General features: G+C 34.7%; 1 protein-coding gene across 2 annotated transcripts in view; it reads left to right on the forward strand.

Moving 5' to 3' along the window:
* Positions 1-209: 209 nt before the first annotated feature.
* LOC131064536 (syntaxin-31) overlaps positions 210-16,200 on the forward strand; it is a 125,367-nt gene continuing 109,376 nt past the window's right edge. For both annotated transcript variants that reach the window (XM_057998684.2, XM_057998685.2), the window contains exons 1-2: positions 210-901; positions 7,755-8,005. In XM_057998684.2, the coding sequence (XP_057854667.2) occupies positions 685-901; positions 7,755-8,005 (468 nt within the window). In that variant the 5' untranslated portion in view covers positions 210-684. The remainder of the gene's footprint in view (positions 902-7,754; positions 8,006-16,200) is intronic.

The raw sequence follows: 16,200 nt of genomic DNA on the forward strand, positions 1-16,200 counted from the left end.
AACTTAAGTAAGGTATAATAATATCCAAAATAAATAATTATTTACACCAACAGATATAACCAACAAATCAAAAAGAGTTTTTTAAAAAAAGATAAAAAAAATCCTAAAATTCAACTTTTTGCACCTATTTTAGATTAGAATATATCCATTCACAATAGTAAGACAGCGATGTCCTTATGACCGTGAAACTGTAAATAGTTTTTCTCCTCATTCTTTACATTTCTATTCATTGGAAGAGAAGTCACCATCTCTTCGATGTGACATTACAGCCTTAGACAGCAAGTTTTAAATATAAGGTTTTTGCGTTATCGAGGGTTCTCGAAATCGAAGTTTACATCTAAATTACAAAGAATTCTCTGCGCAATTGAATAAGAGACTTTTACATTTCTTTTATTTTCCTGTCTTTTCGAGTCATCGTATGCCCAATTTGGTTCAAAATTCGGCCAATTACAATAAATTTTCCCTTGCATTCAAATTTAGCAATATGTACACTTGCTTTATGATTTAACAGAAAGCTTTGATTTCTGCCTGCATTTTGATGATATTTGAAGGATTTCCATCACTCGAAGATCTACTGGATAAATTTTAAGCAATGATTTTCCAATCGGAGAAAAATGCATGGAATGAAAAAATAGCTCTTAATTAAGTAGGTTTCAGCGCTCAAATTTAAGGTTCTGTTTCGCGATGGCTCTGTCAGGATCTTTATTATCATACAGGGATCGGACATCGGAGTTCCAATCTTTGACGGAAAGGCTGAAGAAAACTCAAACCCCTGATGGAAGTGAATATGGCAGGGCTTCTACACCTGCGAATTCTGTTGGCTCGGATTTCAATAAGAGGGCTTCCAGAATTGGACTTGGTATTCATGAGACTTCTCAGAAGATCGCTAGGCTTGCCAAGAGTAAGTAGAACTCCCAAGCTTGATTTTCTTGAAAATATTGGCCTATTTGACAATTCAATAATTTGCAATGGCTATTAATACTTGGCCTATTTGACAATTTAATAATTTGTAGTGGCTATTAATACTTGTTTGTTGGGCTCTGTATTTGTTCTGGGATCATCTTCGTGCATGCTGTGTAGTTATACTTATTTAATTTTGTTTGGATCCAGTTATCTCTAGGTGTGGGGTAGCGGTTTGGAATGCCATTTCGGATTAGGTTATGAGAGTAAATGATTAATGGTATGACCATTTTATATGTTCATATAAGTGCCAGGAAATGTTGGTACCAGGACCGGTTCTCAGCAGTGAAAATTGAATAGGATGTTTTAATTTGTCTCTCTTTCATTGCCAAAGATTGATATTCAAATAACAAATATTTTTGTATATGACAAGTTTAAAAATATTGAAAACGAGATTTTCACTGTTCATATTATAGAGTAAAAAGCTTTTTGTGAAACCATGTAGATTTAATTTACTTCAACATTTTGTAATCGATCTTCAGGATAATGAGATCAAAATGATGAGAGGTTTTTTTGACATTGGAGCAACAAGAAGCAATATTTTTTTTGTAGTTTAATTTAAAAGGAGTTCTTTCAAGTATGATTCTCAACTCGATAATGTGGTACTAAAATCTCTTGGCCATTTCCTGTGAATTTATTTTTAAGTACATTAGTTGGGAGCAAAATGAGTGGCATGGATTGCTGAATTGTAAAAGTTTGATATTGAATATAAACTTGCTTGAACTATCTACAAGGACTATGCTGGTTAACAATTGAAAATCTTCAGGAGTATGGAGAGCGAGAGAATGATTACCAAGATTTCACACAAATAACTGATGATTGGTATAGTAATATTCATTAAAGAAAAAAAAACATTGAAGTTTTAATCATTAGAATATGTCATAGTGGATGGAGTTGTTACCAGAAGTGACTTTGATGGAATGGTGCTAAGATTTTTAAAGCCACTTTTATAACCATATATATTTGTCGTAAGAATATCACTTTAGTATGTGAAGATATTTGTCTCCTCAAATGTTAACATATATGGGATCTTTTACACAGGGTTCTTCTGGCACTTTTGGTGAAGGATTCTTATTCATTTCTCATGGCGTGTCTGTATCTGAATATCTTAAAGCAAGATAGAAGTTACCAGAATTACTTCTCCAGACAAGCATTGCAGATGGGCCTGTTATATGGTTGAATATGGACTTAATTGGAGTAATTAAAAGTAGATTCTGGTAAAGGCCAGGTTTATCTTTACAACAACAAACTGGCAGGGTGATTGCTATTCCTTCTAAGAATACCACTTTAGAACTTGTAATCAAGTTACTGCTAGTGAATATCCTTACATGTTTCAAGGTTCTGTCTAAATTGATTATTGGCAATGGATAGGATTTGCTTCTGTTTCTAGAAGAAAATTCTGTTGGAAACAAGGCATTTTATTGCCCTGGCCCTCTGACTTTTACCTTCAAAGTTATAACTTCGAAGAATCCTCCATTAAGAAAGAGCATGGCCCAAAATTTGAAGGGGACTATTGCCAAGTCAAAGAAACATGCAAAATAAGCTTCGCTTTGCCCTTTGGTTTGATTGTCTCACTGTCAAGAAGTCTGTGCGAAATGTTTTGGTATATGGGAGGGAAGTGATATTGCCTGTGAACTTGGAACGTAAATTTCAGTTGGTGGTTAGTAATCAAAGAATGTGGTGCGGGTCTAGCAGTAAAATTGGAGAAATGACAAGCTCATGAAAGATTCTTTAAACACCAATGAAATATAAATGATCTTTTTGACAGATAGAGTCAAATGTGCATATTGTATGGTTATTAGGACAAAAATGAGGATATCGTCATAAGATCTCTAGGGATCACTTTTCTAGGATGCTGACAACATTGTATCGTTCTGTATTCATAGTGTTAATGAATTGCTTGAAATTCCGGCCATGTGGACTCCTGCCTCAGAGATCATTTTGGCAGCTAAGGTATCCAGGACTTGATGCAGGTCTTGTCAGACCCCAGATGGCTTAGATGGAAAGGGAAGAGATGAAAATTCACAAAAGAAATAAAAAAATAGGAAATCTAAAAAAGATGGTGGAAATGATGAAGCTGTTTTGAAAGATGCAAATTTTTAATTTTGATCTGGTGATGCTTATAGCTCAAACGCTTGCACATGCTTCTTAAAATCACTCAATTTTGAACTGCTACCAGGGAAGCTCATGGAGTTCAATCCACAGCTTGCCACCCTAGCACATGCTTCTTAAAATCACTCAATTTTGAACTGCTACCAGGGAAGCTCACGGAGTTCAATCCACAGCTTGCCACCCTAGCACATGCTACTGCAAAGATTGCATCAATGCATTCCTCCTGAATTTGGGAATTATCAGCAATTTATGTTGGACTTTGGAGTGGAGAATAATGGTAACAAGGATGGAGATGACTGTTACAGGAAGAGGAAGCTTTTTGGTGACCATGACAGGAGGCACGAGAAGTAGAAAGACAGAAAAAATGAAAGACCAAAAAACTAGGTTGTACTGTTGAATGAACTAAGGATCAAGACTCCAATTGCTTGAAGGATAACGGATATTTATTGATAAGTAAACTAGATAATTGACTGGGTTTTCATGAAATTTGCCAAAGAAGGGGAAGGAGAAGGAGAAAGCAGAGAGTACTGCAATATCAGGATTCACTACTACTATCTTTGAATTTTGAAGATTTAGAATCTGAAGAAAGGACAAGTTAAGACTTTGAATGGATCAGAAAAATGGTTCCTTCATTTTTTACCACTGCAGCACTTAAGGTGAGAAAGTAAAAGATAATACGATTCTTGATAGCCATAAAGTTAACCAGCAATGGTTTTCTGTTAAAGATTTGAGTAAAAAGAAGCTAGAGGATTAGTAGATTCACCCGCTGTGTTAAAGTACAGGATCTGGAGAAGGAAATGATGTCTATGAAAAACAAAAAGTTAGCAATAGAGAGGCAGCAGGAGTGGTTTATTTCCCCTGCTCCTAGAGTTATTCAACCAGCTTATGACAAGCTGTCAGAAGAAGCAAGGGGTTCACTTCTGAATCAGGACATCATTTGATAGCACTAAGAGAAGTCTTGTCTTAGCAGGTATTTGAATTATGAGGAAAATTTAAGTGTCAATCAAAATACGATGCAAAATATGAACCTAGCAGTGGTAGCCCTTGGTAATTGGCCTTTATTAAGGATGCATCGTAGTTGCAAGTTGTAAAATATCCAACAATACTCAAAACTCTAATTAGCTACAACTGTCTCTGAAGGAGAAGTAGGAGTCTTTGAAGCAACCTTGTCTTCATCTTCTGAAGATTCAAAGTACTCCAAAGAATCAAATTCTCGAATAGAATTATTACAGGCATAGGGTATCCTTTCTGAAAAATGAAAAGGTATAAGACAGTCTGAAATAGGATCATCTGGGAATGGCTGAGCATCAAGATCTCCATTATCTTCCAAATTTTAGTCCAAAGAGCATGAGGACACTCAAAATCAAGAATAGACTTTAAGTTATCATCATTAACATGCATTGCATTAACTTCTACGACATGATCTCTCTTCCAATGCCAAGAAAATTTCTTATGAGGTTTACTTGGAAGAGGAACAAGACCCTACAAATGCAGCAATAGATGAAGCCATCGAAGATGTTTTATGATGCCATCTCTCCATTATTTATAATTTCCCCTTTTCAAGATGATTAGAAAAGGATAAAATGAAAAACCCATGATCAGCTATGAGTGATCTTGTACGTTACAAAGACATAAACCCTCAACAACATATTGAAACTCCCAAATATGATGAATATTGTAGATGAAGACTTCCCAAAAAGACAACTTCTGCTGAAGTCAGGATGTCCAAGTAATCAGTCATTATGTCAAATGTGCAAAAAAATGAATAAAATATACCTAGGATTGAATTTGGAAAATGTGCTTGTGCACAATGATAGAACTTCTCAATACCTTTCCAACACCGCAAGAATCAAAAAAATCGGAGTTTGTGGCAAAAAAGTTATGAGCTTGGAGGCCCAAAAGGGAAAATTTGACTTCATACATCAATAAAATCCATTTGTTGCAAAATTTGGCAAAATGATCTACACCATTCTGAAGTATGTGGAATCAACTTTTCAATGATATCTCATTTATAAAATTTTGACATTGTGGTGGATAGTTATGGCCAAAAGAAAAAAGATCCAATTTGGGCACTAGGAGGGGCCAAAATTAGCACCCTAGCATTGGCACCTGGTTGCACAATATGGCCTCTGTTAAAGTTGGGGGAAGCAAATCTTGTTGTCGGGTGTGGTGATGCCACCTAGGTGGTCATGGTCCTGTAGTGGTGGGGTTTGGTGGTTGCTCTCGTGTGCTATTGGCTAATGATTGACTTTGTGGCTTGATACAAGCTCGTGTCAACCTCAAGCACTGACAATTTTCTATTGATGAAAAAATAAAATGAATTTGTAATATATAAAAAGAATCCTTTTTTTTAAAAATCTGTTGGAGCTGTACCCTGTTTGTAGCATTGACGCAAGGTCACGAAATGCCTGCGTTAGACTTGTAGTATGTCAACAGTATAGTATATACCTTGCAAATATTTGTCAATGGAATTTGTTGATGCCTGTAGCAACCTGCTAACGCATGTGTACGGGTCCGAACTATATGGATCCATATTGTACAAACAAAATGGTGACAGGGGGCTGAAATTTTCCTTTGAGTGCCTAGGGAAAAAGCCCCCAATTTTGACAATTTGACAATCAACCTTAGCATTTTTGGGCCTCCTAGATGCAATGGTAGTGCTATTTTGGCTCAAAATGCTCCAAAATACCAGCTACCTCTTAAATTTGACAATCACCTCCCAACTTCAATCTCTTTTAGATCTAGCTTTACAAGTCCGATTTGGATGAAACAAAAGACAAAACCTGATTTCTTTGACTCTTGAAATTCTATGGCGAGCTTAGATTTGCTCTAACATGCTAAAAAATGAACCTGCAATAGAAACCCACAAAGAGGAATTTTTCAAATCTAGTGTTTTTTTGAACTCTTTTTGATTCTCCAGGTCATAATATGATGCAAGAGAAGAGCATATTCAACTTTAGTAGATTCACTAAGATCTTTCGTTTGGCAATAGCTCTACTCTCATATTTGAGAAGGGTTTTTCAAAACCTGACTTTGATACCACAAAGGGGTTGAAGATCAGCTCAACACCCTTAGGGGTACCTGCAAAAACGAAGATAATCTTCCACAAGAGAGTATGCAGGAAATGAGCTTGCTTGATATTAATATCAATGGGATGTGATCAAATGATGATCTATAATAGAAAGTGTACAAGAGCCTTGCTTATAAAGGCAAGGTGAGAGATAGGATTAGACAAGATAATGATGTGTCTTAATCCTATACAATGAAATAACTAATTCAAACAAATATTAAATGACCGAGGACAAGTAAATAAAAGCCAAAAGATAAGATATGATCTAATTGACATTTAAGATTTTTAGAAAGATTCCTAGGACCTAAGTTAACTTAACATGTGAATAGGACTCACTAATAAACTAGATAGGTAAAACATTTTTATTCACACCAAAGTGTACAAGAGCCTTGCTTATAAAGGCAAGGTGAGAGATAGGATTAGACAAGATAATGATGTGTCTTAATCCTATACAATGAAATAACTAATTCAAACAAATATTAAATGACCGAGGACAAGTAAATAAAAGCCAAAAGATAAGATATGATCTAATTGACATTTAAGATTTTTAGAAAGATTCCTAGGACCTAAGTTAACTTAACATGTGAATAGGACTCACTAATAAACTAGATAGGTAAAACATTTTTATTCACACCAACACAAATCAAATCGACAAATATTACAAATACATTTGGTTGATGGTATAAAAGATGCATATGAAGTGCAATAAAGGCATTCTCAAGTTAATTTTTAGACAACATCAAATGAAACTGTTTCTTTTAAATCCAAATAAAATCAAGAGGACAATATAAATTTATGTATGTTTTCTGCAAGTTTGAAATCTGGTTGAGTGTAATATAAATAATAAATATATTTCACATAGTATTTGGTTGGGGGTCAAACAAATTGTAAAAGCTTACGAGACGAACTTGAAATTAATATTATGGAAAGTGGAGGAGATCTGAGTTTTTGCTGTGGTGCAAAAAGTTTAGATCATTTTTATAGTTTATGAATCAGACTCCCTAGTATTCAGAAGCAAGAAACATTTTACTTCAGTAGGATGTTTACATGTAATGAAATTCATCATTATGCCATGTTTTATAAAATTATGAAGCATCTTTGGGGACCTCAGTTACTGCTTTTCAACTGGATATGGAATGCATGTCAGATTCAACAATCCAAATGTGTTGCACATGTTAATTATGCTTACATATTAGATGATTTTGATTTGTGCTCAATGGAATTCTTATGTTTCAATATTTTATATGTTGATGCATGTCTTTTTAACAATTTCTCAGTACTTCCATCGTTGATTTCCAGGACGTTTTTGCCATACGAGATTTTCCGTTGATCATTGGCAATTTTAGTTTTTATTTAATTATGAGTTCTTCAATTCTTTAATTGGAATGGGATTGTGATTAGCAACAACGTTTCATTATTCAGACAAAAGTATTCAATTGGCCATAAGTTGTAACAGAAGATGCCCTTGTTTCTAAGCGTTTGGAAGAGTGTTTCTGAAGACAAGCAGTTGAAATTCTCGCTGTTTTTTTCACCTGGAAATCTTCACAGATTTATTTAATTTATTTAATACCTGCTATATTTCTGATAATACTTATTGGCTTTGCACTTTCAGTGACAAAGAAGACATCTATGTTCAACGACCCAACCATGGAAATAGAAGAGCTCACTGCTGTTATTAAGCAGGATATTACAGCATTAAATGCTGCCTTTTCAGACTTGCAAGCGCTTCAAAGCTCTGAAATAGGTGACAGTAACTGTTCCAAGGACAGTGCTACTCATTTTACAACAATTGTAGATGACTTGAATGGCCGACTCAAGGGCATTACGAAGGAGTTGAAAGATGTTTTAATTACAAGGTCTGAGGTATTAATTTCTCACTATGAAGTTTGAGATAAATCTTGAAATGTTCTACACAGTTTATTACAAACTTCAGAAACGTGATGATAACACAAACTAAGGTTTATTCAACAAGGCAAGTAATAAAAGGGCCTAAAATTGGTGTGATGCTTTATGTAATGTTCCCTACTAGGTTTAGGCTTGTTTTATCCATGATTAAGCTAGTTCAATATACTTATGACTTAAACTAAGTTGATTAGGAGACAAATCTATCTTAACATGAATCAAATCGGTGATACTCCATAGTTCAATCAACCAATTTGCTACTAATTAACTCTATCATACTAGATAATAAATATTATCATTCATAATCCTAAATGGAAATGTCAACCTTTGTTACTACTACAATTTTAAGGAAGAAGAGGATGTGTATGTTACCAAAGCACTTAGAGACCAAAATACAATAGGTTCCCTCAAAGTTTACAGATCCAAGCCCTTACCTGTCTTGGGTCTATACCCTCAAGGTTTATGGGTTGCTGATCCCTACCCTCTCTTGGGAATTATCCTATTGATTGGATTTAGATTGCCCCTCTTTGGAAACATCTCATTTCCCAGCTCTCTAAATATTGAAGACGTAACAAAAAAACTTATTCTTCTTTCTGATATTAACTTAAGGATTCTATCTGATTTATATTCTAATATTTATTATTTATATACATATTCTAATATTTATGTCTGGTCAATTACATATATACATATATACATACACACACACACAATTTATTCTCAGATATTATCATTATATATTTCTTATGAAACATTTTAATAATTATAATTATATTATTATTATCTATATTTATACCAGTATTAAATTCTGCAAAAGAATGTTATCGGGCTTCCTGTATTAGCATATATGGGATGTTACTGCCTATAACATATAACAGTTCTGATTTATTCTGACAATATCCCCCTTGCATATGCCCCACCGTGTTCCTTAAATTTATTTTATATATTATGATCAGAAATATTTATTCTTAACTGGCAATATACGTAACAGTTTGCTGTCAGGCCAGAATACCATATAGACTCTTTTTTCTCCCTATATCCTCCCCCTATCTTGCCAAGGGAGATCGCAGCCTTTATAAACTCCTCAAGGCTTGCGATCCTTTGGGAGAGACACACCCTTAGCAACTCATGCCCTTTGACAATGAATTGATCAAACACAAGGATATTAATAATTAATAAGGGGTGATTAGACCGATTACCTTTCTATTGTGTTTTCATTTATATTAGGAATTATCAATCATCTTTATTAACATTATTATAATGGATATTTAATATAGTGTGATTTAAATTTTTAATAATGAAATTAGTTTATATAAGATGTTATTTAATGAAATTAGTTTATTCAAATCTTTAATTTGAATGAACAATAAATTATTGATACATATTTTTTTTTAATATTTTAATTGTATTATTATTTATTATTAAGTTTTATTTTAGAGGTGATATTACAGTTTACTTTGTAAGTCGTCTTTAGATTTTACATTCACATGTTTAAGAAATGTGATTACAGTTCTTAGATCCAAGTGTATGATTTACTCACCAGTTTGAAAAAGATTTGTGGAAACAAGAGAAAAATTATTGAATATCTGATATGTTGATTAAAGTTTCTCATTCTACTTTCGGAAGTGCTGGATTGATCAAATTAAATTAAACAGCATCATATTGTCTCAAACCACTGGGTAAATTTGATGCTCAGCATCTACTTCCATATACCAAGCGCTTGATATCAGAGCCTTTCTTAGAGACTCACGTAGTTCTAAGATTAGTTGGTAGACTCTGACTTGGAAAAAAACCTGGCAGACTGAAAATTTGCTGCTCAGCATCTACTTCCATATACCAAGCGCTTGATATCAGAGCCTTTCTTAGAGACTCACGTAGTTCTAAGATTAGTTGGTAGACTCTGACTTGGAAAAAAACCTGGCAGACTGAAAATTTGCTACTTGGCGAAAATTCATCAACTTGAAAAATTGCTTAAATTTATTATGAAAGACATTTTTCTTGCAAAATTCAATGATGAAATGTATACAATGAGTCCATAAACAAGTACAAAAGTGTTTTCTATTAAATTTGATTCATTCAAATGCAAACTGACTAAAAAATCACATCATAATGTAGAATCTTGATACAATAGTTAGCTGAAAACTATTACGAAATTTGGATGATTGTATTTAAAAATCATCGTCATAATTCATAAATTGTATGTTGCAGCACTTTACATATTCCTCTTCCCTAATCTAGTCAACGTTGTGGCTTCTCACTTTGTATAGAAGGTTGTGTTTGTAGCTTTGGCTCAACCTCCGTCTTGTTGTTAGATGGCTATCACTCTTCCTCTATCTCATCAATATCAACCAATGACAATCCAGTATCTCTTTCTATGCAGCCACATCTTCCATTGCTTGTCTCTCAAAATCAAGATTCTCATCTACAATAAACACTACTGGCTCTTCATCTTGCCTTATTCAATCGCTATAAGGATCGATGCCATCAAATCAATGATCTACTCTGATTTGTCCTCTACATTTCTTGTGTGAAGTAGAAGGTTGTATTGTACAAAGACAAGGCCATTGATTTTTTTTTAAAGTTAATTTATTCCCCTTCATCATGTGAAATGTCCACAACAAGAAGCACTACAAGGTTGACACAAAATGTGAGGGGTTAATTTCTGAAGATTTGTGGTGTTTGCATCCAAACCTACCCACCAAGAACCTGCAAAATAAGATATTCAAGAGTTAGTAAGCAAACCATATTTTATCAATAGTCGTAAATGTAATGTCCCCATTCTTTTGACAGGCCAATGTCAGTCAAATTCTAGCCACCCTCATCCCCTAGGCTAGAATTAACCAATTAATAAAGGGGATAAATAAATAATTGATGACTTACCCCAAAAAGCTAATGTTTGGAGATCAAATATTATAACTCATCGATATAACTTAAGTTGGGGCCATTTTTAAGTTATTAAGTTGTGTCTCCTAGGCGAATCATTATGGGGGGTCAATTTAATAATTTACACAACATTGGAAATTGTGCCGAAGTCATTTAAGGAGGCTTCTAGATGGATCGATGCCTTTTGCTGAAGCTATTATTTAAGGAGAGGTGGATGTTTAAGAGTATTATTATGTTCTATCTTCTCTTATTGAAAAATGAGCTCTGCAAGGAGCATATACAGGATGAAAACCCTGTTATCTGCAGCCTGGACGAAACCCCAGGTTTGCTTGGTCAGCAGCATTCCTATCTCTGTGACAGAAAGACGTCTACCACGTGTTTCAGGACTTCAAGCTCAGTCTACAGCCAGCATGCATGGGGGTTTTAGATCAGTGGACAACAATTCTGCTATCCTGTAACAGTGAATTTGCAGTCTGATTTTGTGTTCAGAAATTGCAGCATCCACCCATAATAATTATCGTGTCATGCATAAGGGTTTGGACGCCATACACAGCTAAGGCGATATTTAATTCAGCATCAGATAGAGGTAGCGCTCCTATTAGTTAACTTGCTGTAGTATGTCTAAAATAATGTTAACCAGAAGATGAATGAAAATAGTGTTTGGAAATAATGATAGCAGCAATAATATGAAAAAATCTCATTCTGTGAAATTGTTCTTATCATAATAAGTATTTCTGGGTATTACATACGTGTTGTTTGCTAAAAATTATTAAACCAAACCAAAACAAACATCTGTCCTTTGAAAATTTCAGTAAATATGAAATTGCAACTTGTAAGATGCATGTAAAGACTCCAATTTGTTTTACCTAGTGATCTTCCTCGAATAGCTAGTGCCAAAGAAAAGAGCTTCCCCCTATAATCTTGTAATTATGCAATCCTTGAACAATGAGGTCTCCCATCTCATCCTCTCAATCCATGTTGTGAGGTCCTCCATAACCTCCCTGTTAAAATCTGTGAAGCAATTTGAATAGAAAACTAATACAGATGCAAAAGCATATGGATTTCAAAGAATCAATGTTGTTCAATTAATCAAGGAGACAAAGCTCCTTTAAATAGAGTTACAAAGACGATGTTTCTAAAAGAAACAATCGTTAACTAGAGGCGAAATTAGAAACAACTTAAATGACCATTAACAACACAAAGAGAAAGATATTATTCTAATACCCTCCCTTAATGGTCATCGTTCTAATTACCAAGAGAAATAATAGAGAAGGTTGTCACCTTCTTCTCAGAACACGCTGCAACGGAAGACAAGAGCCTGCCACTAACTCTGCCACTTGAGATGAGTCTGCCACCAACCCTCCCAGAAATTGCAGAACTTCTGGAGATACCCAAAATAACACCAACCGTCCAACCTGATGTTGGAGAACTGACCCTCCTTGTAACCAGAGACACACCAAGAACAGCTATCACGATTTTGAGGAAAAAATCGGCAAACCCTCCAAACTATTGCAGATGAGCAAGATGCCCGAAAATAGATTGCAAATAAGAGACTAGTGTAGATGTTCGCACAACTCCAGGGGCGACGAAAAACAGACTGCAGCAAAGTACAATTTTTGAGGAAAAAATCATAAACCCTCCCATGATTTTTTTTTACAGGGACAAAAAATATTTAAAAACCCACAGATAATTTTTTAGGACAAAATTATTAAAACCCACAAATTTTTTCAAGGGAAAAAAATATTAAAACCCATCAGAAATTTTTTTTAGGTAAAAAAATATTAAAAACCGAAACAAACATCAATGCCGATAAGCCATCTTCATGTTTTTCGAGGCACGAAAAATGAGGTACTGAGAAGATACTAAGTGCACAAAACCTGACTGCCTTCCAACATCAAGTTGGTCAATGACACCATCTTGCACATTTCCCAATGCACGAAAAATGAAAAAACTGAGAAGAGGCTCTGGCATGGAATTCAAAAAATTCGAATCCCAATGCAGAAACAGAAACAGATGTAGGTACAGACTTCAAAAAATGAAGTACGACCAGCACAAATTTCAAGAAAAAAAATTCCGGCTAACCCAGAGAAACTCGAAGACAACCCAGAAATCCTTGTGAAAAACCCAGAAAGAATCTGCTGTCGGAATCTAGATCTGCTGGCTCGAAAATCGAGGCACCTAGAAAATTATGACGACGACCCAATTGAGATCTCGAAAAACCCACCAAGAATCTGCAATCAGAAAAAAAAATCGACTTGATCTAAAGGGAAAAAACCCTAGTCGAAAATGCAGATTTTTGTCCAAAAAATGGCTGAAAAAATTTGCAGGAGGGGAAAAAATCGTGTCGCGTGGTCACGCGAAATGCAGGAGAGAGAAGTCGCGGGAGAGGGCAGAAAATAGCCAGAAAATAGCTGAAAACCCTAGTTGTGCAGCCAAAACGAACTGCCAAAGTAGCAATTTCGAATAAACAAAGAAATTTTTCAAAAAAAAACTGTTAAAAATTCGTCAGAATTTTTAATTGAAAAATTATTTCGCAAATAGCCAAGGCTCTGATACCATAATACAGATGCAAAAGCATATGGATTTCAAAGAATCGATGTTGTTCAATTAATCAAGGAGACAAAGCTCCTTTAAATAGAGTTACAAAGACGATGTTTCTAAAAGAAACAATCGTTAACTAGAGGCAAAATTAGAAACAACTTAAATGACCATTAATAACACAAAGAGAAAGATATTATTCTAATAAAAACATTGAGGTTGAGGAAGTACCCTACTCATGAATGGGTTGGTTCCACCTTTGATCAATGATTTTTTAAATGGAATCAAATTTAAGTTTATACCCTTTATAATAGTTTTGGGTGGACTGTTTTGCCCTATCCATGGCATCATAAATGTATCCATTAGGTTTAGATCCCTCTCTACCAAGTGTAGAACTCTAACCAATGGCTTCAACATCCACAAATACAAACAAGTTAAAGCTACAAATTTATAATGAAATTAAATAGTTTTAAGTTTAAAAATCAAAGTTTCATTTTGAATGTTAAATTGAAGTTTTGAGTTTACCTTAACAATCTTTGAGTTTACCTTAAATATACTTCTCATACTTGTGATAGATCTTTTTATATCTATATTATACTCTACACCATTTCCCAACTCCCATTCTCATTATGATTTTATATCTGCCCCAAGGGAAGCGATCTCCTTAATGGGCATCACCCTTCAATTTAAGGGACACGTAGTTCATGTCTTTATATTATCTTTTGTTTAAAGCAGACAGTTGCCTTAACAAGTCTTTAACCTGAAGCTTTTGACTATCTTAAACTTTGTCTTTTATTTATTAGATCAGGCTCTTTCACAACAACATTCTTCTTAAACAATCCTACTCCTTTTTTTCTGTAATCGCTGCAAACAATCTTTTAACAAGTCCAAGTGATGCATGCTTCTAATTAAATCTCTCCTTAACACGTTCCCTCTTTTAATATGAACATATGCTTTTTATACAAATCACATCTCTTCTAAATAGAAGTTTGATGCATCATTGTTTATAATTAATATAAACAATTTAATGGTAATCGCTGCATATAACTTTCATCTGTGTTTATTCAATCGCTGCTCCATTGTTACTAAATTTTCAATGCCTTTTTGTAAATGCTGCCAAGGTTTAGAGCTGATGCTGATTCTACATGGGCATATCTAGAATCATTCGAATTCATTAGATTTGATCTTGTCTGTCTACATTCATAGTTGGTATCATACTTTGCATATGATCTTGGCTGTCAACTTCATTAGCGATGCATAATCTGCAAGTTATTTTCTTTATATAATAATGGTAGTCTCCATTATCGTGTCTCTAGTTCAATACATACAGTGGCTAAAAGGTGATCTTGTTTTTTCCATCCTTACATTGATGCTGTAATGGTAATTGTATATTAATAATGAAAACAAAGTTACATTATATAGACAATTACATTACGATGTTTCTAAAAGAAACAAACGTAAACAGAAGTCGGAAATAGAAACTACCCTTTAAATTGAAATGACCATTAGGGAAACATTACATTATTTTAATACCCTCCCTTAATGGTAATCGATCGAACTACCCCACAAAAGACAATTTGTAGGTCTTTCAATCACAAACGCAAAGAAGGTTGCCCCTTCTCTTTAGAACACTCTATTGCTGCTGAGACCCTCTCCAGATTTGCAAAATGTTAATGACCAAGAATACCAAAATCCATCGAACTTGATGTTGGGTAATGTTGGTGTCTGTTTTATCATCTACCAAACATTAGGATAGGATACCTGAAGGCATTCTATCCTCTCCTGAAAAATCACTACTGATTCCAAGGTCTATATGTGCGAACAAGCGACTTTAGTGGAATAGCTTCTTGGGTAGTGTATGCTGAAAATCTCAAGGGGGACTTACGTTTGACAAGTATCTTGAACTGCTGGACTTAGATGGATTTGGCAATTTTAGGCTCTTCTTTTTTTTTTGGATTTTTTGGGGATTTAGACTTTCAAAAAAGGGGAAAAGAGATAGGGTTTAGGAGGCTAATCTAATCCTATGAACTCTGGAGACGGTGTCAATTGGATGCTCTCGAGAAACCAAACCTTGCTTCGCCACACTAGGGACAACTACACAAAGCCGATGCAATCTTCAGTGGGTTGTGCTTATGATCGAGATATCGGGATGCACATGGGATAAGCTCAGACTAACTTTGCACGGTAGAATGGAAATCATCCATTTACCAAAAGTATGAGTGGAGATGCACAATCAATTGATACTCATTAGATCCTTCATTCGAATTAACAACAATGAAAGTAAATCTATATTAACTTTAACTAGGTGTTGAGGAGATTGAAACCATGCAAATCATTCAAATAATAGTGATTACAAAGCAGTGCACATGCAATATATTATCTGGAAATGACCTTAAGCAACAATATATCAAAAACCTCACACTCTCCAAATGAGAGGAGGCAACCTTATATAGTTTTAGAAAATCAATGAATGGCCGAGATCGAACAGCGATCAAGGGCCAAGATTGAAAGCTACAAACCCTAATCAGGGTTTCCCAAAACTAACTACCCTCGACCAATGAGAAGATTACATTTGGGACACTTGTCCTTCTTGCTAAAAATAAACCATCAATGAAAATAGAAGGTTGTTGCATTGTGAAGTGTGCCCTTCTAGAAGCTTCTGGATAAGTCAAGTTCATTGAACCTTGACATGCTGACTTGGAGCAATTTGATTGGTCAAAAGATGACGAGGCACC

Source organism: Cryptomeria japonica, chromosome 4 (genome assembly GCF_030272615.1).
Source record: "Cryptomeria japonica chromosome 4, Sugi_1.0, whole genome shotgun sequence".
NCBI classification, from domain to species: domain Eukaryota; kingdom Viridiplantae; phylum Streptophyta; class Pinopsida; order Cupressales; family Cupressaceae; genus Cryptomeria; species Cryptomeria japonica.